This window comes from Balaenoptera physalus (assembly GCF_965194825.1).
Source record: "Balaenoptera physalus genome assembly, chromosome: 7".
Lineage (NCBI taxonomy): Eukaryota > Metazoa > Chordata > Mammalia > Artiodactyla > Balaenopteridae > Balaenoptera > Balaenoptera physalus.
The window spans coordinates 88568070-88595248 of record NC_138886.1 but is presented as its reverse complement, the minus strand read 5'-3'; the positions used below and the strand labels follow the sequence as shown (position 1 = coordinate 88595248).

Here is a 27179-nt window from a genome sequence, read left to right as displayed (position 1 = left end):
CATACTGTTTTCAACAGTGGCTGCACCATTTTACATTTTCACCAACAGTGCACAAGGATTTCAGTTTCTCCAGATCCTTGTCAGCACTTGCTATTTTCTGTTTTTCTGATAGTAGCCATTTTAATGGATAGGCGGTCTGGCTCTTTGCTTTTGACCTATCATGAATAAGTTTTGGTTGCCTCATCCAGGAAACAGTGCTCTTTTTTTTCCCCTTGTCTCCCTCTGGGCTAATTTCCAGTCCTCTTCTGAATCTGCATAGCCCTCTGTCTTTCACCTATCTGCACTTCATACATTAGTGGAAATTACCTGATATGTGTTTGTCTGTCTGGTTAGACCATTAGCTTCAAGATCTGGAACCACCATGGGTTCATCTTCATAGGCTTTCAGCTTTCCTAGTTGAGATTGCTCATTAAACTCTGTTCCAAATAAAAGATCATCCCCTATGTATATGGAACTGGGCCACCAAGAGAATACGGATTTATATTCTTCTCAGACCACCACTTCATTTCTTACAAGATAGAGCCCATTCCATTATTATCTTCTCTTTTACAAACCTGTGCACACTTGTTCTGCTTGTGACAAATAGGCCTGTTCTTCTGAATGAAGGGCTTTCCAAGAGGAAGTTTTTCTGACTTTCCCTCTGTATTGTGCTTCCTCTAATATGTTGTCATTTAGCCTCTTAACCTTTAAGATCATATCACCTCTGGATTCTTTTCGTGCTTATAAGAAGGACTAAACTTCTTGTGGACAAATACAGTCCCCTTGAAGGAGGTAATACACAGGAGATACTAGGAATAATGTGAAGATTTCTTCCTCATACATGGGAAACAAAGTCAGGATTAAAGGAATTAGTTGATTGATTGACCATTTAAATTCAGTGAGTATCAGGATTTGCAGTTTGTCAAAGAAAGGACAGACTGGTGGCATAGGCTCAGTTGATCAAAGGTGGATAGTTGAAAAGAATTGTGTCAGTCCTGAAGAATGGGTGGAATTTTGTTGCAGAGTATGGGCAGGTTACTACATCTTGAAAGAATAACATCAAGTGGACTAAACAAGGGATACAAGGTCCAGTAAGAATCTTTGCCTATTACACTTTGGACTTCCTCTCAGGGAACACTAAGAGAGATAGAGAAATCTTGGGACCAGACTAGGTGTATTAGTTTGTTATGGCTGCTATGATAAAGTACCACAGACTTGATGGTTTAAACAACAGAAATTTATTTTCTCATGGTCTCGAGGCTGAAAATCTGAGATCAGGGTAAAGACAGGCTTGGTTCCTTCTGAGAGCTGTGAGGGAAGAATCAGTTCCAGGCCTCTTTCCTTGGCTTATAGATAGCTGTCTTCACATAATCTTCCCTCTGTACATATCTGTGTCCAAATTTCCTCCTCTTATAAGGACACTAATCAAATTGGATTAGGGCCTACCCTAATGACCTCATTATATATAAAATAAAAAGCCTATCTCCAAATACAGTTACTGTGAGGTACTGGGGATTAGGACTTCAATGTATGAATTTTGAGTTGGACTAAAGCCCCTAACACTAGAAGTCCTTGGATGCCATCCTTAACGATTTGATGTCGTCATGAGTTCTAGCATATGATATGGGGAAGAAATTCATGTAATAAAAGCAGTTTTGTTTTTAATGTGGAAGTACTAGCAGAATGGGAAAGACATGAAAGGGGTAAAGTAAGAGTCCATGTGACTCCAGAGTTTTTCTGATAGGAGGGCAGAATGGTGATCCCTGTTGTAGAAGTGTATGAGAGCTGAGAATGTGCATAATTTCATATATTTTTAAAGTCATTTATATTTCTTTTTTGTGAATCAGTCTTCTTTTTTTCTAATTTTAAAGGCTTTTTAATTATTAAAGAATTCTTTAATTATTAAAGAATTTATCCTTTTATTCTGACATACGTGACAGATATTTTTTACTATTTCATTATTTGTCTTTGGACACTTTTTGTCCAGAGTTGACCAAGTTCTTTCATTTTTGCTAGTAGCATTTTGAGAAATTGTTAAAATATAGAAAGATACAAAGGGATAATGTAATAAACCTTCCCTAATTATCAACTATAAAATTTTTTTTAATTTTAAAAAATTTTTTACTTATTTATTTAACTGAGGTACAGTTTTAATACTAGTAAAGTGCACTCTAATTGTGAACTGAGTGGATTTTTACATATGTATATACATATAATTTACCACCCAGATTAAGAGAGAAAACATTTCCATCATCCCTGAAGTTTCTTTCCTTCCTTCCAATTTTCAGTTAATAATAACTGCCCCCTTCTGCAGAGGTAACCACTAATCTAACCTCACTTATCAGGAAAAAAAGTATAAATTCATTTTCAACACCATATAAATGGAACCATACCAATGCGTGCACTTTTTCAGGGGAAGGGGCGGTCTGGCTTTTTTCTCTGTACATGTTTTTAGATCATCAATGTTGCTGTGTATTTTAATACTTTTTATTGCTGAGCAGCATTCCATTATATGAATGTATGATGATATGCTCATTCTCTTGTTGGTTTTTCATTTGTGTTTTTTCCAGTTTGGGACTATTATGAATAAAGCTGCTGTGAACATTCCTTTGTGTCTCTTGGCATATCTTCATTTCTCTTGGTTATACAAGTAGCTTTCTAAAGTGGTTGAACCAATTTACACTTCTGTCTGTACCAAATTCTCACTACTGTTAGCCTTTTTGATTTTAGCCATGTGTAGTGAGTGGTCTCTCATTGAAATTTATAATTTGCTTTTCTGTGATAAATACTAGCATTGAGCACCATTATTTGTGTTTTGGCCATGTAGATATCTTTTATGTAAAATACCTGTTCAGTTCTCTATTTTAATTGAACTATTTGCTTTTATTGATTAGTAGGAGTTATATCTGTATTATCAATACAGGTCATTTGCCAGATGTATGTATTGCTAATGTTTTTGCATTCTGTGACTTGACTATTTCTAGTGTCTTTTGATGAACTAAATTATGAAATTTAATAAAGCTCAGTATCAATGTTTCTTTAATGGTAGTTCTTTGTGTGTCATGTTTGAAAGATCTTTCCCTACTCCGAGATCATGAAGATATTCTCCTGTGTTGTTAGTGGATGCTTGATTATTTGACCTTGATTCACCTGGAATTACTTTTGTGTATGGTACAAGGTAAGTGTCAAGGTTCATATTTCCATATGGATATCCAGTTGCCCTAGCACCATTTGTTGAAAAGACCATCCTCTGTCCACTGAATTGCAGCAGGGCCTCTGTTGTTCAATCAAGTGAAACAGTCAAGTGGTCTATATCTAGACTGTATTCTCTTCTTTTGATCCAGTTATTTCTCTTTTTACTGGTACTTCACTGTCATAATTACTGTTGTATTTCAGTAAGTCATGAAATAGGGTAGGCCTTAAAGTTTTACTTCTTAAAAAACTTATTGGCTAATTTTGATCCTATGTGTTTTCATAGAAATTTCGTTTCCACTGAAAATCCTGCTGGGGTTTTTTAAGAGTAGAGGTGAAGTCTGACATTTCATTACATTTACTCCTTTGTGTTTTATCTATTTTGATATTGTAAATATTTTTAAATTTCATTTTTAGTTGTTGGTTTATCAAAATACAATGGATTTTTAAATATTGATCTTATATCTAGCTATTTTGTTAAATTCGCTTATTCTAATAGCTTATTTTGGTAGATTCTTTTGGATTTTAAATGCACATCATGTCTTTTGCAAATAAAGAAAATTTTACTTCTTCCTTTTCAATCTTTATGTCTTTAATTTCTTTTTATTCTTCTAGTACCATGTTGAATACAAATGATGATAATAGAAATCTTTTTCTTCTACCTCACCTGAGGGGGAAAATACTTAATATTTCACCATTGAGTGTGGTTTTAACTTTAGAGTTTTTGTACATGCCCTTCATTAGAATGAGGAAGTTCTCTTTCTGTTTTTAGTTTGCTGAGAATTTTTATTACACAGAGGTATTAATTTGGTCAAGTGCTTTTTCTGCATTTGGTGAGATAACAGTATAATTTTATTTCTTTATTCTGTTAAAGGGGTGGATTATACTGATTGAATTATCAGTGTTTAACCAATCTTGCATTCCTGGGATGTCTCACACCTGGGTCTGAAGTACTGTCCCTTTCATATATCACGCACCTTCTTGGTTAAATTTATGCTTAGTATTTTTTATTCTATTCTAAATGGAATTGTTTTCTTAATTTTTTTTATCGTTCATTGCTAATGTTTAGAAATACGAATGTTTGTATGTTCTTGAATCCTGAAAATTTGCTGAGTTTGTTTATTAGCTATAACTTTTTGTAGATTTAGTGTTGATGTGTTATATATATTTATATATTAGATTATGTCATCTGACTAGAGGTGGTTTTACTTTTTTCCTTTCCACTTTTATCTTTTTTCTTTTTCTTGCTCATTTTCTCTGGCTAGAACTTCCAGTACAATGATAGAATTGGTTACAGTGGACATCCTTGTCTTATTACTGAACTTTGGAGGAAAACTTCCTGTCTTTTAGCATTGTGTATGACGTTAGCTGGGATTTGTCAGAAGTGCTTTTTAGCAAGAGGGAAGAGATATGAGAACATATGTATATGTATAACTGATTCACTTTGTTATAAAGCAGAAACTAACACACCATTGTAAAGCAATTATACTCCAATAAAGATGTTTTTAAAAAAAAAGTGCTTTTTATTGTGTTGAGGAGGTTCTCTTTTATTCCTAGTTTGTTGAGTGTTTTTATCATTTGTGTTGGATTTTGTCAAATGCTTTCTCTGCATCAGTTGAGAGGATCATGTGGTTTATTTCCTTCATTCTATTACTGTGCTGTTACATTGTTTGATTTTCCTTTGGTGAGCCACTCTTACATTCCTGGGTTAAATCCTACTTGGTCATGGTGTATAATCATTTTAATATACTGCTAGGTTTGGTTTGCTTGTATTGTGCTGAGAAGATTTGCATCTATATTTCTAAGGAATATTGATCTTTAGTCTTGTGATTTCTTTGTCTGACTTCGGTTAAAAGTAACTCATAGAATGAGTTAGGAAGTGTTTCCTCTTCTATTTTGGAGTGAGTTAGAGAAGGGTTTGTGTTCATTCTTCTTAAATGTTTGGTAAAATTCACCAGTGAATCCGTCTGGTCCTAAGCTTTTCTTTGTTGGGAGGTTTTTAACTACTAATTCAGTCTCCTTACATGGAACTCTTCAGATTTTCTATTTCTGTTTGACTCAGTTTTCATAGTTTGTATGTTTCTAAGAATTTGTCCTTTTCATCTAGGTTATCTAGTGTGTTGGTGTACAGTTATTTATAGTGCTCTCTTATAGTCGTTTTTATTTCTGTAAAGTCGGTAGTAATGGCCCCACTTTCATTACCAATTTTAGTAAATTAGAATCTTCTTTTTTCTTAGTCAGTCTGCCTAAAGGTTCATCAATTCTGTTGATCTTTTCAATGAACCAACATTCAGTTGATTATATTGTTTTTTATTCTTTATTTGGTTTTTCTCTGCTTTAATCTTCATTATTTCCATCCTTCTGCTAGTTTTGGGTTTAGTTCACATTTATTTTTCTAGTTCCTTAGGATATACAGCTAGGTAATTGATTTGAGATCTTTTTTAATGTAGGTGTTATAGCTATAAATGTCCCTGTAAGCACTGTTTTAGTTGCATCTCATAAGTTTTGGTATGTTGTGTTTTTGTTTTCAGTTATCTCAAAATATTTTCTAACTTCCCTTCGATTCCCTTTGATTTATTCTTTGATCTTTTGGATTTTTTAAGAGTGTGTGGTTTTATTTCCACATATTTTTGAATTTTCCAGTTTTCCTTTTCCTACTGATTTCTGGTTTCATTATATTTTGGTCATAGAAGGTACTTCGTATGATTTTAACCTTTAATATATATTGAGACTTGTTTCATGGCCTAACATATGGTCTATACCAGAGAATGTTCCGTGTTTTCTGAAGAATATGTATGCTTCTGGTGTTGGCCTGAGTGTTTCTGTAGATATCTGTGATCTACAGTTCACAGCTTTGTTCAAGTGTGTTCTTCCAATATTGATCTTTTTTTTTTTTTTTTTTTTTAAATTTTATTTATTTATTTATTTATCTATTAATGGCTGTGCTGGGTCTTCGTTTCTGTGCGAGGGCTTTCTCCAGTTGTGGCAAGCGGGGGCCACTCTTCATCGCGGTGCGCGGGCCTCTCACTGTCGCGGCCTCTCTTGTTGCGGAGCACAGGCTCCAGACGCGCAGGCTCAGCAGCTGTGGCTCACGGGCCTAGTTGCTCCGTGGCATGTGGGATCTTCCCAGACCAGGGCTCGAACCCGTGTCCCCTGCATTAGCAGGCAGATTCTCAACCGCTGCGCCACCAGGGAAGCCCCCCAATATTGATCTTTTGTCTAGTAGTTCAACCCATTATGAAAGTGGGGCAATAAAATCTCCAACTATTATTGTTGAATAGTTTATCTTGTCAATTCTGTCAGTTTTTGCCAACAGAAGTTCTGTTGTTAGGTACATGTATGTTTATAACTGTTTTGTTTTCTTGATTTATTGACCCTTTTACCATTGTAAAATGTCCTTTCTCTCTCTCTCTCTCTTTTTTTTTTTGGTCTTAACACATTATTGACCAGAGATGTATTAATACTTAGTCTTTTGTTACCCGAACGTTATTGACCGGAGACGTATCAATACGTTTGTAGAGAGTGATAAAATTACCTTCACTGTGTGAAGTTGTTAGACCTTAAAATTGACCAAGGGTTCATTATACAACTTATGATTGTCATTATCATTCACATTTTGCTCCATTAGGTTTTTGTTCCAACCTTATGTATATTATAAACGTAAAATTTTCAAAAATGACACATCATGAAATTTTGAGTGAAGAAGATTTTTTTGGTGAATTTTATGCAGATACTTTCTCTGATTGTCCGAGCGACATATATACTAGTCTCTCAGAGGATGATAGTTCTTCAGAATATAGTTCTGATTCAGGTGATGTGAATATTAGACCAACAGAATCATTGATTCTGATATGGAAAGTGAAAATGAAACTCAAGGTGCTGGAACTTGCTCCTTTGCTTCTACAGAAGAGTGGATTGAAGACAACATTTCACAAATTTAGAAGACTTTACATGTGTGTCAGGTGTAACTATTAAATGTAATAACCTGCAAAGTGTCAGTGAAATAACAGAATTAATTTCTGGCCAGCCGAAATAAAAATCGCCGGCCACAGGCGTTAGTTTTTGCAAAAATCCCCCAGTCATTAATGAGTTAAAGTCTGTTTTGTCTAATCCTAGTATAGGCAATCCAGGTCTATTTTGGTTACTGTTTACATGATATATCTTGTGTTAGTCTTTTACTTTCAAACTATTGTGTCTTTGAATGTGAAGTGTTACTTGTAGACAGAATATAATTGGATAATGTGTTTTAAATCCATTCTGCAAGTCTCTGCCTTTTAATTCAAATATTTAACCATTAACATTTAATGTAAGAAGAATTTGTCTTCTGTTTAGACATTTGCTCTGAGTATGTGATATGTCCATTTTGTTTTTCTACTTCACAAATTTTGCTTTCTTTTGTGTTAAGTCAATATTTCCTAGTATACCATTTCAGTGACCTTGTTGTGCCTTTACTACATTTTTTCCCAGTTATTAGTGGTTACCTTGTTGATTACAATTAACAACTATAACAGTATTGTTCAGATGAATACAAACTTAATTTCAATAGTATACTAAAACTTTGCTCTTCTATAGCTTCACACCCTCCTCACTCCTTTATGCTGTTATTGTCATCTAAATTAACATTTTTATATATGTTGTGTGTATACTAGTAGCAATTTCTAATTACTGCCTCATGTAGTGGTCTTGAAATCATACAGGAGAAAAATAAATACAAAAAAATACATTTATAGTGTCTTTTATATTTTTACCTGTGTACTTACTTTTACCTACATAGTTTTCTTTATTTCTTCATATGGATTTTTGAGTTATTGTCCATTGTACTCTCATTATAGCCTGAATGACTCCCTTATTAATATTTCTTATACAGCAGGTATACTAATGACATTTTCCCAGTCCTTATTTACCTAGGAGTGTCATAATTTCTTCTTCGTTTTTGAAGGATGGTTTTGCCGAATATTCGAGTCTTGGTTGACAGTCTTTCCCTTTGGTACTTTAAATATGTCATACAACTGCCTAATGGTTTCCCTGGTTTCTAATGAGAAATCAGCTATTAATCTTACTTGGGAGCCTTTGGAGGCAATGAGTCACTTCTCTCTTGCTGCTTTCAAGTTTTATTCTTTGTCTTTTGGCCCTTTTTCCTCTCTTCTCTCCTACTTCTGGTATGTGAATGTTGCTATGTTTGATTGTGACCCACAAATCACTGGGGCTTTTTGTTCATTTTCCTTCATTATTTTTACTGTATGCTCTCAGGTTGGGTCATCTCAATAGATTTATATTCAAATTGGCTGATTTTTCTGCCTATTCAGTTCTTGAACCCTCTAGGAACTTATTCACTTCAATTATTGTACTTTCAATTCCAGAATTTCAGTTTGCTTTTTCAATATATGTATAATTTCTGTCTCTTTATTGATATTCTTTATTTGATGAGACATTGTTCCCATACTTTCCTTTTGTTCTTTTGATGTGGTTTCCTTTAGTACTTGGTACATATTTAAAACAGCTGATGAAAAGTCTTGGTCTAGTAAGTCCAATGTCTGGACTTACTCAAGAGACAGTTTTTACACTGTTTCATACATAGTCTGTTTGTTTTCCTGTATATGAGTAATAGTTTCTCATCTGTTTACGTCTCAAATTTTTGTTGAAAACTGGACATTTAAAATATAATATGTAATGTGTAATCAGAATCTCAACAACTGCAGCTGTTGTTATGTATTTGGTGACTCTTTTGAACTAATTCTGTAGAATCTGTATTTTTTGTCATGTGTGGCCAACTGAAGTCACTGCTCCATTAATTAAATAGCCAGCTAATAATTGGACAATGATTTCCTTAAATACCTGTAACCAATAAGGCTCCCAATATTTGCTAAGTTACTCTGTGTGTATGTTGGGGCATGCCTTCAACAATTAGCCCAGCATTTTATTACTCCACATTAGCCTTCACTTTTCCTTCATAGAGCCTCAAGGTTAGTGAGAGGCAAGGGTTTAGCACCTTCTCAGGTCTTTCCTGAATGTGCACACAGCCCAGGGATTGTGTGTCACCTTTTAGATCATGAGGAATATACCTGAGCTTTTCAGAGCCCCTTCTGGATATCTCATTCTCCAGCTTTTCCCTTTAAGCTTTTTAGTAATACTGTTGTTTCCCTTAACTGTTAAAAACTGCCTGTAGTAGTCAAGTAGCCGTGATAGTAAACAATAACCCATGATTTTTAAAAAAAAATAATGTCATGTCCCCAGGGAAAATGTTATTTACAGCTTTGAGTCATGTCAAATGAAGAGGGGTGGTCTAGGAAACCACTGGACAGGCCAAATAATGCCAGTTCTCTGGGAATGGGGTTTATCTTCTAATTGAACCTCAGTCTTAGGTACTGAGAACTTGGGTCTCAGCATTTTATTACTTAGAAGAGATAGGGCAGATGGGTCTAGGCAGCAGTTTTGGTAGTGTCTGCTCCTGCTCTCTCCCTACTGCAGTGAGATCCCGCCAATCACATTATGTGTTCTGATGACTTTCCCCTTACAGATTAAGTATTCTTTAGTGGAGATATGCATGAGTCTGAGTGGATTTAAGCACTGACTGTTCTTCCTCTACACTAGCTATCACCACATGGGACAGAAAGGGGCTTCTTCTGAATTCTCCCCCAATCCTCTCTATGACAGATTGGCTCCCTTGAGAAAATCTCACAAAGAAGGTAGAAATTACCCTATGTCTGTGACACATACCATCTCCCCAGGGACTTCACACTCTTCACATTTGCATGCATGTGGTTTTTATAGCTTAAGCTTCCTATCTTCTTATATGGAGTTTAGCATATGGTTCAGTAAGCAAATGAATGGGTCCTGATTCTCCCTACAGGTACCTATCTCTCTCCTGATTTCAGATTGTGTTTGTTTGCCATGCAATTTCATTTCTCTAATGAGTTCAAAAAGACATTAATTTTCAGTTTGCCAAGCTTTGTTCTTGTAAGATGTTAGTATTGCTCTTTTCAGTTCTCTACATCTCTGAGCTAAAATCTAAAGCCACACTGTATGATTGTAATTTTTTCTAATTTGGTGAGACTTACCATTTTTGTTTTATAATATGCAAAGTGTACCAGAAAATAATTTATGTTATGATCAGATTATCCTTTATATTTCAGTTAGTCAAGTTGGGTAATTATCATTTCAATCTTCTGTATCAGTGGTCAGCAAACGTTTTTGGTAAATGTCAGGTAGTAGGCTTTGTGGGAGATATGGTCTCTTGGAACTACTGAACTCTACAGTTTTAGTCTTATAGCAGCCATAGATAATACATAAACAAATGAACATGAGCTGTGTTCTAATAAAATTTTATTTTCAAAAAAACAGGTAGTGTGCCAGATTTGGTCTTTGGCCCATAATTTTCTGACCCCTGTTCTAAATCTCTATTGGTTTTTCAGTCTGCTTGTCCTGTGAGTTACTGAGAGAGTTGTGTTAAAAACACTAATTATAATTGTGTGTCTGTATATCTAATTTCTCTCAACTATTGTTTATATATATACAATATACAATAATACTCATTGTTCTCAGTAATTATGTTCAGTAAAGTGGCCATGAACACTGAATTAGCAAATACTGAATCATTGCTCCCAGGGGAAATACAGGATTAGGTTCCTGCAAGCTCCTGGTCACAACATTTTGGTTAGCCAATCAATATGTAACCTGGTTATGTGTGTTTCTGTTTAAGAACATCTTATTTAGTAATATTGTTGATTCATGAACATGAACTTACAACCAACAGCACCATAATTAATGCTTGAACACAGCCTATTAAACATGCTTGTTTTCTGCATAAGGCATATCACAACATTTTTGTACTTAGGGACACTAGATAGCACTTCTTTTTCTTTTTTTTTTTAATATGGAATTTTATAAATTTATTTATTTTTATTTATTTTTGGCTGCATTGGGTCTTTGTTGCTGTGCGCGGGCTCTCTCTAGTTGCGGCAAGCAGGGGCTGCTCTTCATTGCGGTGCACAGGCTTCTCATTGGGGTGGCTTCTCTTGTGCGGAGGATGAGCTCTAGGCACGTGGGCTTCATTCGTTGCAGCATGCGGACTTAGTAGTTGTGGCTCACGGGCTCTAGAGCGCAGGCTCAGTAGTTGTGGTGCACGGGCTTAGTTGCTCCACAGCATGTGGGATCTTCCCAGACCAGGGCTTGAACCCCTGTCCCCTGCACTGGCAGGCGGATTCTTAACCACTGTGCCACCAGGGAAGTCCCTAGATAGCACTTCTGTACTACACAATGGGGCCATTCTAAAATGTGAAACCAAGAAATAGCACAAAAATGAAAAAAAAAATGTGCTAGACTACAATAAGGATAAGATTACAGTACAACAGCTGAAACAAGAAGGCAAGGCATTATCTTGTTCAAACTCAGCTGGGAAAACGTGTATTAGGCAAATTTTTTATCATTCTGTGAATGTCTGCAAATGACTGCAAAATCACAAGTACTGATTTGGAAGTTAAAAGTAAATTTTAGTGAGTAGGTGAATTTGCAAATACAGAATCTGAAAAATGAGAATTGACTGTATTTGGAAGCTATGTTGATATGCTGTATTTGGAAGCATATCAATTTATGTTACACCTTCTGTTAAAAGAATCATTTTATCATTATATATATGTGTATGTATATGTGTGTGTATATATATATATATATATATATATATATATTTCATACTTTCTTACATTCAGGTCTACTGCTTTTCATGTTAATATAACCACATCAATTTTCTTTTGGTTAGTGATTATGTATATATCTTTTTCCATCCTTTTCCTTTCAATCTTCATACATCCGCCTCTATAAATTGTGTTTTCTTTGTTGTTATTTTTATGCTGTCAGTCTTTCCTTTAATTGTATTCATTAGTCCAGAGGTTGGCACATTTTTTCTGTAATGTGTCAGGTAGTAAATATTTTCAATTTTGATAGTCATAAAGTCTCTGATAAAACTGCTAGGCTCTGCTTGTTTTTGCATAAAAGCAACCATAGACAATACAAAATTATTGGGGGTAGGGGGGTTGCTGTGCCCCAATAAAACTTTTATTTTAAAAAGTGGCAAGCTGGATTTGGCCACAGGTCATAATTTGCTGACTGCTTCCCTGGAGCATGCCCAGGGTAGTAGAGTGGGATGAAAATTGTAGGAAGTGTATTTATATTTTTTTGCTAAAAAATAAATTAAAAAAACAAAAGTTTTACTAATATACTTATTGAGAGTACAAGTATATAACTCATAAATACATACAAATTAAGTTATTAATATTTTTACTAGTTGAACACCTCCAAAGTATAAGCTAAAATTAGATCCAAAATAGGCATCCTTTATATTCATTTGTTTAATCTCTTTACCATAAACATAAGAACTGTTTTCATGCGTATTTTCTATGTCATCTAATTCTAAACCCAGATTAAACAGAAATGTACTTTTGCAGGCATCAGTGTCATTCAAGGACGTAACTGTCGAACTCACCCAGGAGGAGTGGCAGCAAATGGGTCCTATTCAGAAAACCCTCTACAGAGATGTGATGCTAGAGAACTACAACAACCTAGTCTCAGTGGGTGAGCATATAAGCATAACTTACCCTCATAACTCCATACAGAAGGCATTTCCTTTTTATGCATCAGTACACATGAATATTTTAGATTTTAATGTCATTTAGGCTTTTTATTCAGGAATGTAATGTAACCAAGCCCTATTGAAGAATAGAAAGTGTTTGACTGCCAATGCCAACTGCCAATGATAAATTCAGCTGCGGGCCTTCAGGATGCTGTTCCTGAAACTTTTTACACTTCTGGAGACTAAAAAGCTCATCATCTGGCCTAAGTACTCAGTTGTTGCCTGTTTACAGGGAACTGCATTTTCAAACCAGAGGTGATCTTCAAGTTGGAGCAAGGAGAAGAGCCTTGGTTCTTAGAGGAAGAATTCTCAAACCAGAGCCATAAAGGTGAGTTACTGAGCACTAATAGAATTCTGTGGGGTATTTAGACTCCAAAAGGTCAGTTTAGCAGTGAACACCTTCATATTTCAAGACTTTTCTTATAAGTCCCAAAGGCACAAAAAGCACCAGTCAAAAGAGAGTGATTAATAAACTTGACTACATTAAAATTGAGAATTTTGTTCATAAATGATACCATTAAAAGGATGAAAAGACAGGCCACAGAGTAGCAGAATAGATATACAATACAAGTAACCTGGAAATGATAAGCATCCTGAAAATGTAAAAACTTCTGCAAGTCTATATAGGAAAGTATAGCAACTCAGTGTAGGTGAAAGACTTTATATATAGGAGCTTTCAAACAGCTGGTAAATCTTTGAAAATGTGTTCAATCTCATTACTTTTCACAGAATACAAAATAGAGTATAAGGTGAGATAAGTAATATGTATAACATGAACTGAGATTAACAAATCTGGCAATGGCAAGTCATGGGGAGGATGTAAAATATTAAAGACCTTATTTACTGACTGAAAATGTAAACTGATAAAACCACTATGAAATCAGGAAGATGTTATCAAATAGTTAAAGTTTTATACACCTGTAACCAAGTAATCATTTTCCCAACTGTATACCCTATAAAAAGGCATGATTGTATTCTCTAGAATGAATAAAACAATATTTATGGCAATATTGGTTATTTTTGCCAAAATTGGGCTCATCAGCAGTAGAATAAAGGAATAGTATTTCTTAAGGGAGAATTATACTATATGCTATATGAAATCTTATACAATGATTGCAAACATAATATTAAACAAAAAATATAAATATGCATGTATGGTTACAATTACGTAAATGTCAGAAACAAGCAAAACTCAATTACATTTTTAGGAATTAATATATAGGTGGTAAAACTACAAAGAAAATCAAGGAAGTAAATATCAGGAGAGTGATGAACTCTTAAGCATGAGGAAGTTGTTACCAGACAGGGTTTTTTGCAGAGCCATTTATGTTCTGTTTCTTGACATGGTTTCTAATTTGATGAGTGTTCACTCTATACTGTTAAATTGCACATATAAGTTTTATGCAAATATAAATTATGTTTCATGCTTAACAGAAAGTTATAAGATGAGCCAAAAGTGAAATAGTATTCACAATTCATATAAGCCAGAAAGGATGGGCATCTAGAATGCATAAGGAATTTGGATCTTTGCAGTAAGGTCTTCCATGATACCTCATTTAAAATTTCACCCCTCATATGAAACTGAAATGTGGAAATTTCGAATGAAGTAATCAGGTTCACTTATCTGCAGTTTTGTTAGATGGAATAAGTCAAAGGTATCACAGCCAGAATTGAGCAGTGAATCTAATTTAATTACAAGAATTGATTTTCCTTTTATCAGTCTTATACTTGTATTTCTGTGACTCACAGCTGCAAGATGGGTTTTATCCTGAGCTATAAACTTATTCATTTAATCATGAGGAGGTTGGTGCTGTCAATTTAATTTGATTTTGAAAGACTGAATGGAAATAAGGAATGATATCAAACTGAAGTATGAAGACTCTTGAGGATTCTACCAGTAGAGCCTAGATAATGTTGGACCTCTACTGTAATTTACTTCCTCAAACCAAACCATTCTCCTGTTGGGCCTAGCCCATCAATGCTTATTATCTCCTAATTTTCTTGTTACTCTACTTAAGTTTGTAACCCCCCATGTTGTATTAATTATCTGGTTTTCCTGCTCCCTAAAATCATCACTCCCATAAAAGTCCAATTTCTCTCCCTTCTCCACCCAGGTAGGAAAATCCAATTTATCACAATCCAACTACAGATATATGTTTATAACCAGTTTCCTCTCCCATTTTCACTATATCAATATTATTTTTTAAAGGAAGGTGTCTCTCTCTCATACACACAAACCCACAAATTAATCTTGAGAAATCAAAAAATGAAATGCAACATAGGCTATATGTTTATAAGCCCCATCCATAAGAATTGTAAGATTCAAAGTGTTTTCAATTTTTCTGTTTTAGAAGACTACAGAGATGAAAATCTAATCAAGAGGCACAAAAAAGTCAAAGACAAACACCTGCAGCAAGTAACATTTATAAATAATAAACAGTTGCCTAGAGAGGAAGAAGAAGTTTTGAGAAAACCATTTAATCTGCACATAGTTCCTGATTCTTCATCAAAAATGCCCTGTAAATGTGACTCATGGGGAGTGAATTCACAAAGTATTTCTCAATTTATCATTAATAGTAGAACCTACTCAACAAAAAAAACAGATTGTTATAATGTACATGAAAATTTGCCTTTCAAAATTAAGCTTGAAAGAACTCATATTGGAGAGAAATTTTATGAATATAATAAAAATCAGGAAACTCTCAGTTATAAGGAAAATCTTCCTGAACATCAAAAGTGTCAAACATTGAAGCAAGCTTTTGAATTTAATGGGATTGGAAAAGCCTTCTATGTTGAGGCTGCCTGTGTTAAACATAAGAGTACTCATATAGGACAACAATCCTGTAAAGATGAAGAGTTTAGGAAAAACTATGACAAGACACCTCTCTTTGACCATGAAAGAACTGGGACAGGGGAGAAACACTCTCATCTTAACCAGTGTGGGAAATCCTTCTGTGAGAAGTCAGCTATCAAGGAATACAATAAATTTAACATGACTGTGAAACATTGTCAGTGTATTACAAGTGGGAATAATTTCAGCAGGAAGTCATACCTTACTCAACCTCAGAGAACTCTCACAGAAGAGAATCCATTGGTATGTAATGACAGAACACAAACTGGAGATAAACACTTTGAATGTCATGAAAATAGGAAGTCTTACCAGAAAGCCCACAAAGTACACCAGAGAACTCACTATGAAGTAAAACCCTATAAATGTAATGAATGTGGGAAATCCTTCTGTCAAAAAGGACATCTCATTCAACATCAGAGAACTCACACAGGAGAGAAACCATTTGAATGTAATGAATGTGGAAAAACTTTCTCCCAGAAGTCACACCTCAGTACACATCAGAGAATTCACACAGCAGAGAAACCCTATAAATGTAATGACTGTGGGAAAACATTTGTCCAGAAGTCAACCCTCAGGGGACATCAGAGAATTCACACAGGAGAGAAACCCTATGAATGTTGTGATTGTGGGAAAACTTTTGTTCAAAAGTCAACCCTCAGAGATCATCACAGAATTCACACAGGGGAGAAATCCTTTCAATGTAACGAATGTGGGAAAACTTTTGGCCAGAAGTCAAACCTCAGAATACATCAAAGAACTCACAGTGGTGAGAAAACTTATCACTGTAAAGAATGTGAAAAATCCTTTTGGCGAAAAGACCATCTCATTCAACATCTGAAAACACACACAGGAGAGAAACCATTTAAATGTAATGAGTGTGGGAAAACTTTCGCCCGGACATCAACCCTCAGAGTTCATCAGAGAATTCACACTGGGGAGAAACCATTTAAATGTAATGAATGTGGGAAAAAATTTGTCCGGAAGGCAATCCTTAGTGATCATCAGAGAATTCATACAGGGGAGAAACCCTTTGAGTGTAATAAATGTGGGAAAACTTTTGGCCAGAAATCAAACCTTAGAATACATCAGAGAGCTCACAGTGGGGAGAAATCTTATGAATGTAATGAATGTGGAAAATTGCCTAAGAAGTCAACCCTAAGTATATACCAGAGAATTCAGGGAGGGGGAAAACCATATTGATATAATAACTGTGGAAAATTCTTCTGACTAGGAGACCAACCTATTTGACATCGGAAAATTCACAAAGGATAAAAACCATATAAGTATGAATATAGGAAGAATTTTGCCCAAAAGGCAACTCTGAGAGTGTATCAGAGAATTCACACAGGATTTCTTTCAAGGTGCTATGGAAACCCTGTTGGATGGAGTCATGCCTTGTTAGATATCTCATATCACATGTGCTGGTAATCTCATTAGTAAGAATTTCATAGCTAAACTAAATTTCCCTATCTCCCTGTCATCTAAGTGGGGCTTTGTGACTGGCTAGTAGACTGAGAATACTCATGTTGTATGCCACACCTAGTTCTGACTTCCCTGGTCACAGCAGTATCTCAGTCATACATGGAATAGTAGCAACTATCCCTTAGAGAGGAAATGTATCCCCCACTTTGCTGCCTGAAGCAAAGCTGCTGGCTCAGTAGGACCCTCAACTCATAGGTACTCTAATTGGGCCTGTTTCACTGATGGTTTTGCTAGTTGAAACAACTTGGACACTGTGACTGTTCAACCTCAGTGCCATTATGTAGACCACAAAACTAATGTGGCTGCTCTTGTCACTGGGCAGAACACAAAGATGTTCTCAACTCTAGCCAGTATTCCTTCTGATGAAACTTGGTGCGTTTTCATGGACTCTTGGGTTCTTACTGTACCTAGCTATCTGACATGCCTGTTTTAAAACTATAAGCTTATAAAAGCACCCCTGTTTGGCACTGTGAACTGTGGGAGGGAAATCACAGCTGCTGAGCACAACGTCTGGGTTGTTCAACTAGATTCACATGGTAAGAGACTATTCTCTGATAAGACTGACTGGAATCAAGTTGCTGATCAAGCCCCCACTACCATGATTGCCAGCATTGCTACCTGAATCCACATCATACTGATGGCAAAACATTTACCATCTTACCCTGGATACAAAGTAAAGGTCTGTGTATATATCCAATGTTTCCTTTGATGTCATTTGATACAAGAATGTAGTTTTTTTCTTCTGGATTAGTAGCCAGTGCTCCATATGCCATTTGATTAATTCATCCTTTTCCTACTGATTTTAAATATCTTCATATACTAACTTGTCATTTGTAAACATATTGCATATGACTGACCACTCGTGACCATATTAGTAACAGATTCTCCTTTTATGAACAGGGATGGCTTATACCTCATATGAGCCAAAATACCCTGTTTTTCTGGCCTGATACTGAATGTTTCACTGAAGGGTATTTGAATCAAGTTTAGAAAGGGAGAATACCTCCTAGGACTTTGGAAATGAAACATCACAGACCAGTTACATTGTTACTCCAGAGCTGCCAGCAGCATTGTGAAGAAGATTCAACTGGGATAAGAGAAAATAATGTCCAATTCGTACTATATTCCCTGAAAATCAAGAGATTACTGTTTACTCTGTTTTTATAATTGTTGGTAATATAAAGAAAGTCATTCTTTCATAAAATTTCTCTGTTTCTTAAGATATGTAGAATCATCTCCTTTACACCCCCTTTCATATATCATTTTTTAGGATTATGATTGGATTTGCTATTAAGTGCAGGACCATCTACCCTCCAAGATGGAACCAATTCACCCAAGTGGCCTGAATGGGAGGCCAGGTGACAAAGTCCCCTGATGGCACTCAGGCTTTATCTGCTGTCCCCTTGGTGGGGAAGCCTCTCCAGATAATACATTATCAACTGGAGACCATGGTCTATGCTGTAGTCACGAACGCTCCATTCTCCCTGCCTGGTTTATCTCCTTTCCAAGTATTAACTTTTATTCCAACAGATGGGTGCCTTATCTAGAGACACTGGCAGAGTCAATTTTCTGTCTGCCTGCCTATTAAGGGTCTTCGAGCTAATAAAAGAAGCCTCCATGAAGGCAGGAATTTTTATCTGTTTTGTTCATAACGTGTCCCTCTACGTATTGGGCATTAAAAAATTACGAAGAGTCCCTCTACATATTGGGCACTAAAAAATACTTGTTGAAGGTAGAATTATCAAAGTGATATCTGAAAATTTTTCCTTTTGATGCTTCAAATTATATTTTGAGATTATTCATTATTATAAATAGTTAAGGAAATTATTGCTCTAAGCTCACACTCAGACTCTTCTCTTTTGGATATTTTCTAAAATTGCTAAGAGAAAACTCATTCTTAATATTCAGAAGTGTTCTTCAGATCTCTTTCAGCCAAAACAAAATTTATTTTCAATAAACTAGTATTCCCAGTTCAAAATTATGTCTGCATAGCTATCGGTTTTTTATTAGCATTGGAGAGTACAGGCTTTTTTTGGGGGGAGGTGCTTCCACACAAATATTTTTTAAGTACCAATCCAAAAAATTGTGCATAACAATGACAATGATAAATTAGATTTTCAGGATCAACCAAATGGGAAGGCAAAATAATTAGTTCTTGGGGTCACGTCTTTAATTCATCATACCATTAGTTCTGCTCATTTTTACTTCCCAATCAACTTCCTGACAGTTACAAGGAAAAGTTTTTTATTTTCTCAGGTCCAAAATCTATCTCCTAGGAGACATGTCTGACCCCACAAGAACAGGTATAACATCTGCTCTGACCTACCTCCATGTTTTGTTTTTCCTTGCCAGGTATATAATACCTCTTCTCTCACATTAAAGATCTCCCTAGAAGCCAAGCAGAAATGGTATATTCTGTCCTTCTACCAAGGCAGCTTCACACTATAATGGGGGTGAAACAAATTTGTTTTGTGGAGACTGCACAGTCTCCAAGTACCATTAACCTGCCTGACCAACTGGCTATTTTAGTGATCTTCCGGTTTTCTAAGGAACTGACTGCCAACTGACAAAAGCATAATTAGCTTAATTATCAGCTGACTAGCTTGATACACAATAAACTGAGAAACTACTTGGAATATTAGCCATAAAAAAGAACAAAATAATGCCATTTGCAGCAACGTGGATGGACCTAGAGATTGTCATACTGAGTGAAGTAAGAGAAAGACAAATATATGATATTGCTTATATGTGGAATCTTAAAAAATGGTACAAATGAACTTATTTACAAAACAGAGTCACAGATGTAGAAAACAAACTTATGGTTACCAGTGGGGAAAGAGTGGGGGAGGGATCAATTGGAAGATTGAGATTGACATACATGCACTACTATATGTAAAATAGATAACTAATAAGGACCTAGTGTATAGCACACAGAACTCTATACTCTGTAATGAACTATATGGAAAAAGAATCTAGAAAAGAGTGCTTATATGTATATGTATAACTGATTCACTTTGCTGTACACAAGAAACTAACATGACATTGTAAATCAACTCTACTCCAATAAAAATTTTACAAAATAAAAGAAAAAGAAAATCTTCAAACACTTGGAAATTAAACAACACACTTTTAAATGTTTCATGGGACAGAGAAAGTTACAAAGGGAATGAGAAAATAATTTGAAGTGAACAAAAAGGAAAAAACTTGTCAAAATTGATGCACTGGAGCTAAAGCAGTGCTGAGCAAGAAATTCATACCACCAAAAACTTACATTAGTAAAAGAAAGATCTCAAATCAATAGTCTAATCTCTCATCTCAAGAAACAAAAAGAGCAGAGTAAAAAAACCCAAAGCAATCAGAAGCAAAGAAATAATGTAACAGCAAGATTCAATCATGTTGAGAAGAGAAAATCTAAGAAACCTGAACTTAATCCTTTGAAGAGAGAAATAAAATTGATAAAACTCTACTATGACTGAAGAAAAATGATACAAATTAATTCAGGAATGAAAAAGATGATATCACTACACAAATACTAAAAGGATAATCAAGGAACACTACAAAAACTGTGTGTGTCACTTTGACACTTTATGTGAAACCAACCAATACTGACGTCAATATCACAAAGCCACAAATTATGAAAACTCAAAATAAAACAGAAAATCTAAATTTTTCTATAACTATTAAATACATAGAATTCAAAGCAAAAAGCATTCCCGAAAAGAAATGTTCAGGCTCAGTTGATTGCAATGAAGAATTCTTCTACATTTAAAGAATTAACACCAGTTCTACCCAACTTCCTCCAGAATAGGAGGGAATACTTTACAACTCATTTTATGAGGCCTGTACACAAAAACATGACAAAGACAATAAGAAAAAAAAACTAAATATTTATATCTCTCATGAATTTCCATTAAAAAATCATCAAAAGCCTATTAGCAAATCAAATCCAGCAATATATAAAAACTAACATCGCAACAAAGTGGAATTTATTCCAGGAATGCCAGGCTCATTCAACATTTGAAAATAAATAAATGTAATCCAACATATTAAACTAAGAAGAAAAATGACATGATCATATTAATGCAAAAAAGCATTTGACAAAATCATTTCCGTTTTATGATTTTTTCTTTAAAGTCAGCAAACTAGGAATAGAGAATGTCACCAACCTGATAATTAATTGAAAACACAGCTAAAATTGTACTTAATAATGGAAGACTGAATATCTTCCTCAAAATTCAGACCAAGGCAAAGATGCCCACCTTCATCACTGTTATTCAACATAGTACTGGAAGTCTAGCCAGCACAATAAGGCAAAAAAAAAAAAAAAAGAAAGAAAGAAAGAAAAGGAGGCATATAGATTATAAAAGAAAAACATAAATTTATACCTACTTACATATGACATAATTGTCTATGTATGTACAAAAATCCCAAAGAATCCAGAAAAAAATAAAAACTTCCTAGAATTAATAAATTAATTCAAGTTTGTAGGTTACAAGATCAACACAAAAAATAAATTATATATCTATCTACCACACACACACACACACACACACACACACACGCATCTAAACCTAAAACCCTATGCAAAATTTAATTCAAAATGGATCAGAGATTTCAATATAAAATGTAAAACTATAAAATTTTAGAAGAAAAAGGGAAAATATTCTTCCAGAACTTAGTCTTGACAGGATACTCATAATAAATAGAAGATAAATATAGAATAGAAAACTGATAAATTGAACATCAAAATAAAACACTTACTCTGAGAAACACAATAGCAAGAAGATGGAAATAGGAACTTCGGTGGTGGTTCAGTGGGTAAGACTCTGTGCTCCCAATGCAGGGGTCCGGGGTTCAATCTCTGGTCAGGAAACTAATTCCCACATGCATGCCACAACTAAGAAGTCCGCATGCCACAACTAAGGACTCCACATGCCACAGCTAAGGAGTTGACATGCCGCAAAAAAGATCCCACGTGCTGCACTAAGACCTGGCACAGCCAAAATAAATAAATATAAATAAATATAAATAAATAAACAAGATAAAAATAAATACAAGCTACAGACAGAAAACAATTTGCAAACTATATATCTGACAGAGGACTTGTATCCCAACTATACAAAGAATTTTTTGAACAGTAACAAAACAACTCAATTTAAAAATGGACAGGAGGACTCTGGGAGGGCTAACACCAGGGAGTACTTCCCAGAACTGCTGCCAGTGTCCTTGTACTCACAGTGAGCCACAGCCACCCCCCACCTCTGCAGGAGACCCTCCAAACTAGCAGCTTCCATGGATCCCTGATTGCTGCTTGAGGAGAATTGCCCTGTGGATTTGACTGACCAACGATTGTGATATAAGCAGTTTCAGGTGACTGGTCCAGCAGGAATGAGAAGAATTTATCTTCAGTATAAACTTCATTATTCTACAGTGTCTCTTCATTTGCCTGGGCGGTGAGAGTATTGAGACTCAAGGAGATTAAGCAATGGAGTACTTTCACTGCTCAAATGTAATGATGCCATGAATTTGATGGAGTGTTGACCACCCCTCATACACTGCTTTCTTCACCCAAGTGCTAATTCCATCTTATCAGATGCTGTGTCCTTTCCTGGCTGAGGACACCAGGATCTACAGTGCCGTTTGGTGAAAGGCTCTTGGTGCTCCAGCCAAGTGTCAGGACTGTGCTTCTGAGGTGGGAGAGCCAACTTCAGGACACTGGTCCACAAGAGACCACCCAGCTCCACATAATATCAAACAGTGAAAATATCCCAGAGAACTCCATCTCGACACCACGACCCAGCTTCACTCAATGACCAGCAAGTTACAGTGCTGGACACCCTATGCCAAACAACTAGCAAGAGAGGAACACAGCCCCATCCATTGGCACAGAGTCTGCCTAAAATCATAATAAGGCCACAGACACCCCAAAACACACAACCAGACGTGGACCTGCTCACCAGAAAGACAAGATCCAGCCTCATCCACCAGAACACAGGCACTATTCCCCTCCACCAGGAACCCTACACAACCCACTGAACTAACCTTAGCCACTGGGGACAGACACCAAAAACAATGGGAACTACGAACCTCCAGCCTGCGATAAGGAGACCCCAAACACAGTAAGTTAAGCAAAATGAGAAGACAGAAAAACACAGAGGAGATGAAGGAGCAAGGTAAAACCCACCAGACCTAACAAATGAAGACGAAATAGGCAGTCTAGCTGAAAAAGAATTCAGAATAATGATAGTAAAGATGATCCAAAATTGTGGAAATAGGATAGAGAAAATACAAGAAAAGTTTAACAAGGACCTAGAAGAACTAAAGAGAAAACAAACAATGATGAACAACACAATAAATGAAATTAAAAATTCTCTAGAATGGATCAATAGCAGAATAACTGAGGCAGAGGAACGAATAAGTGAACGGAAGATAAAATAATGGAAATAACTATTGCAGAGCAGAATAAAGAAAAAAGAATGAAAAGAACTGAGGACAGTCTCAGAGACCTCTGGGACAACATTAAACACACCAACATTCGAATTATAGGGGTCCCAGAGGAAGAAGAGAAAAAGAAAGGAACTGAGAAAATATTTGAGGAGGTTATAGTTGAAAACTTCCCTAATATGGGCATGGAAATAGTTAATCAAGTCCAGGAAGCACAGAGAGTCCCATACCAGATAAATCCAAGGAGAAACACGCCAAGACACATATTAATCAAACTATCAAAAATTAAACACAAAGAAAAAATATTAAAAGAGCAAGGAAAAACAACAAATAACACACAAGGGAATCCCCATAAGGTTAACAGCTGATCTTTCAGCAGAAACTCTGCAAGCCAGAAGGGAGTGGCAGGACATATTTAAAGTGATGAAGGAGAAAAACCTACAACCAAGATTACGCTACCCAGCAAGGATCTCTTTCAGATTTGAGGGAGAAATTAAAACCTTTACAGACAATCAAAAGCTAAGAGAATTCAGCACCCCCAAACCAGCTTTACAACAAATGCTAAAGGAACTTCTCTAGTCAGGAAACACAAGAGAAGGAAAAGACTTACAATAACAAACCCAAAACAATTAAGAAAATGGGAATAGGAACATACATGTCAATAATTACCTTAAATGTAAATGGATTAAATGCTCCAACCAAAACACATAGACTGGCTGAATGGATACAAAAACAAGACCCATATATATGCTATCTACAAGAGACCCACTTAAGACCTAGGGACACATACACACTGAAAGTGAGGGAATGGAAAAAGATATTCCATGCAAATGGAAATCCAAAGAAAGCTGTAGTAGCAATTCTCATATCAGACAAAATAGACTTTAAAATAAGGACTATTACAAGAGACAAAGAAGGACACTATATAATGATCAAGGGACTGATCCAAGAAGAAGATATAACAATTGTAAACATTTATGCACCCAACATAGGAGCACCTCAGTACATAAGGCAAACACTAACAGCCATTAAAGGGGAAATCGACAGTAACACAATCATAGTAGGGGACTTTAACACCCCACTTTCACCAATGGACACATCATCCAAAATGAAAATTAATAGGGAAAAACAAGCTTTAAATGATACTTTAAACAAGATGGACTTAATTGATATTTATAGGACATTCCATCCAAAAACAACAGAATACACATTCTTCTCAAGTGCTCATGGAACATTCTCCAGAATAGATCATATCTTGGGTCACAAATCAAGCCTTCATAAATTTAAGAAAATTGAAATGATATCAAGTATCTTTTCTGACCACAATGCTATGAGACTAGATATCAATTACAGGAAAAGATCTGTAAAAAATACAGAGACATGGAGGCTAAACAATACACTACTTAATAACGAAGTGATCACTGAAGAAATCAAAGAGGAAATCAAAAAATACCTAGAAACAAATGACAATGGAGACACGACGACCCAAAACCTATGGGATGCAGCAAAAGCAGTTCTAAAAGGGAAGTTTATAGCAATACAAGCCTACATCAAGAAACAGGAAACATCTCGAATAAACAACCTAACCTTGCACCTGAAACAATTAGAGAAAGAAGAACAAAAAAAACTCCAAAGCTAGCAGAAGGAAAGAAATCATAAAAATCATATCAGAAATAAATGAAAAAGAAATGAAGGAAACAATAGCAAAGGTCAACAGAACTAAAAGCTGGTTCTTTGAGAAGATAAACAAAATTGATAAACCATTAGCCAGACTCATCAAGAAAAAAAGGGAGAAGACTCAAATCAATAGAATTAGAAATGAAAAACTAGAAGTAACAACTGACACTGCAGAAATAGAAAGGATCATGAGAGATTACTACAAGCAACTCTATGCCAATAAAACGGACAACCTGGAAGAAATGGGCAGATTCTTAGAAATGCACAACCTGCCGAGACTGAACCAGGAAGAAATAGAAAATATGAACAGACCAATCACAAGCACTGAAATTGAAACTGTGATTAAAAATCTTCCAACAAACAAAAGCCCAGGACCAGATGGCTTCACAGGCGAATTCTATCAAACATTTAGAGAAGAGCTAACACCTATCCTTCTCAAACTCTTCCACAATATTGCAGAGGGAGGAACACTTCCCAACTCATTCTACGAGGCCACCATCACCCTGATACCAAAACCAGACAAAAATGTCCCAAAGAAAGAAAACTACAGGCCAATATCACTGATGAACATAGATGCAAAAATCCTCAACAAAATACTAGCAAACAGAATCCAACAGCACATTAAAAGGATCATACACCATGATCAAGTGGGGTTTATTCCAGGAATGCAAGGATTCTTCAATATATGCAAATCAATCAACGTGATACATCATATTAACAAATTGAAGGAGAAAAACCATATGATCATCTCAATAGATGCATAGAAAGCTTTCGACAAAATTCAACACCCATTTATGATAAAAGCCCTGCAGAAAGTCGGCATAGAGGGAACTTTCCTCAACATAATAAAGGCCGTATATGACAAACCCACAGCCAACATTGCCCTCAATGGTGAAAAACTGGAACCATTTCCACTAAGATCAGGAACAAGACAAGGTGGCCCACTCTCACCACTATTATTCAACATAGTGTTGGAAGTGTTAGCCACAGCAATCAGAGAAGAAAAAGAAATAAAAGGAATCCAAATCGGAAAAGAAGAAGTAAAGCTGTCACTGTTTGCAGATGACATGATACTATACATAGAGAATCCTAAAGATGCTACCAGAAAACTACTAGAGCTAATCAATGAATTTGGTAAAGTAGCAGGATACAAAATTAATGCACAGAAATCTCTTACATTCCTATACACTAATGATGAAAAATCTGAAAGTGAAATTAAGAAAACACTCCCATTTACCATTGCAACAAAAAGAATAAAATATCTAGGAATAAACCTACCTAAGGCGACAAAAGACCTGTATGCAGAAAATTGTAAGACACTGATGAAAGAAATTAATGATGATACAAATAGATGGAGAGATATACCATGTTCTTGGATTAGAATTCCTTGGTTTTCCAAAAATGTTCAAAAATGCCAAACACAGAGTCACTTAGTTCCTTTCTTCTTTTAAGTGGTTGATGAGGATATTCAATGCAGATGTTTTTCATATCTCTATATACTTTTCACACCATGGACTATCAGGGCTCTCTACTACTCGAAATGGAGTCATTAGCATCTCTAAATCTAATCAGACTAGAGAGCCAATTCCAGAAACCCCAGAACCAATTCAGAAAACTCATCCTTAACATTTTGTTCTTCTAGTACTGCTCCCCATACCAAAATCTTTACTAGTCAGGGTTCTCCAGAGAAACAGAATATATATAGTTATATGTAAATAGTGTACTATAGGAATAGTTCACATGATTACGGAGTTCAAGAAGTCCCACAATCCATCACCTATAAGCTGGAGAACCAGTAAAGCCAGTGGTGTAATTCAGTCTAAATTCAAAGGCCTGAAAACCAGTTGAGCTGATGGTGTTAAGTCCCAGCCCTAGTCCGGAGGCTTGAGAACCATGGTCTAAGTCCCATTCTGAGTCTGAAGGCCTGAG

At 35.6% G+C, this 27179-nt stretch overlaps 1 protein-coding gene across 1 annotated transcript in view; it reads left to right on the top strand.

Moving 5' to 3' along the window:
* The window catches only part of ZNF510 (zinc finger protein 510), a 22793-nt gene extending 3788 nt beyond the window's left edge, over window positions 1–19005 (top strand). The window contains exons 4-6 of the mRNA XM_082469743.1: window positions 12612–12738; window positions 13029–13124; window positions 15148–19005. Coding sequence (XP_082325869.1) covers window positions 12612–12738; window positions 13029–13124; window positions 15148–16847 — 1923 coding nt within the window. The 3' untranslated portion in view covers window positions 16848–19005. The remainder of the gene's footprint in view (window positions 1–12611; window positions 12739–13028; window positions 13125–15147) is intronic.
* Window positions 19006–27179: the final 8174 nt, after the last annotated feature.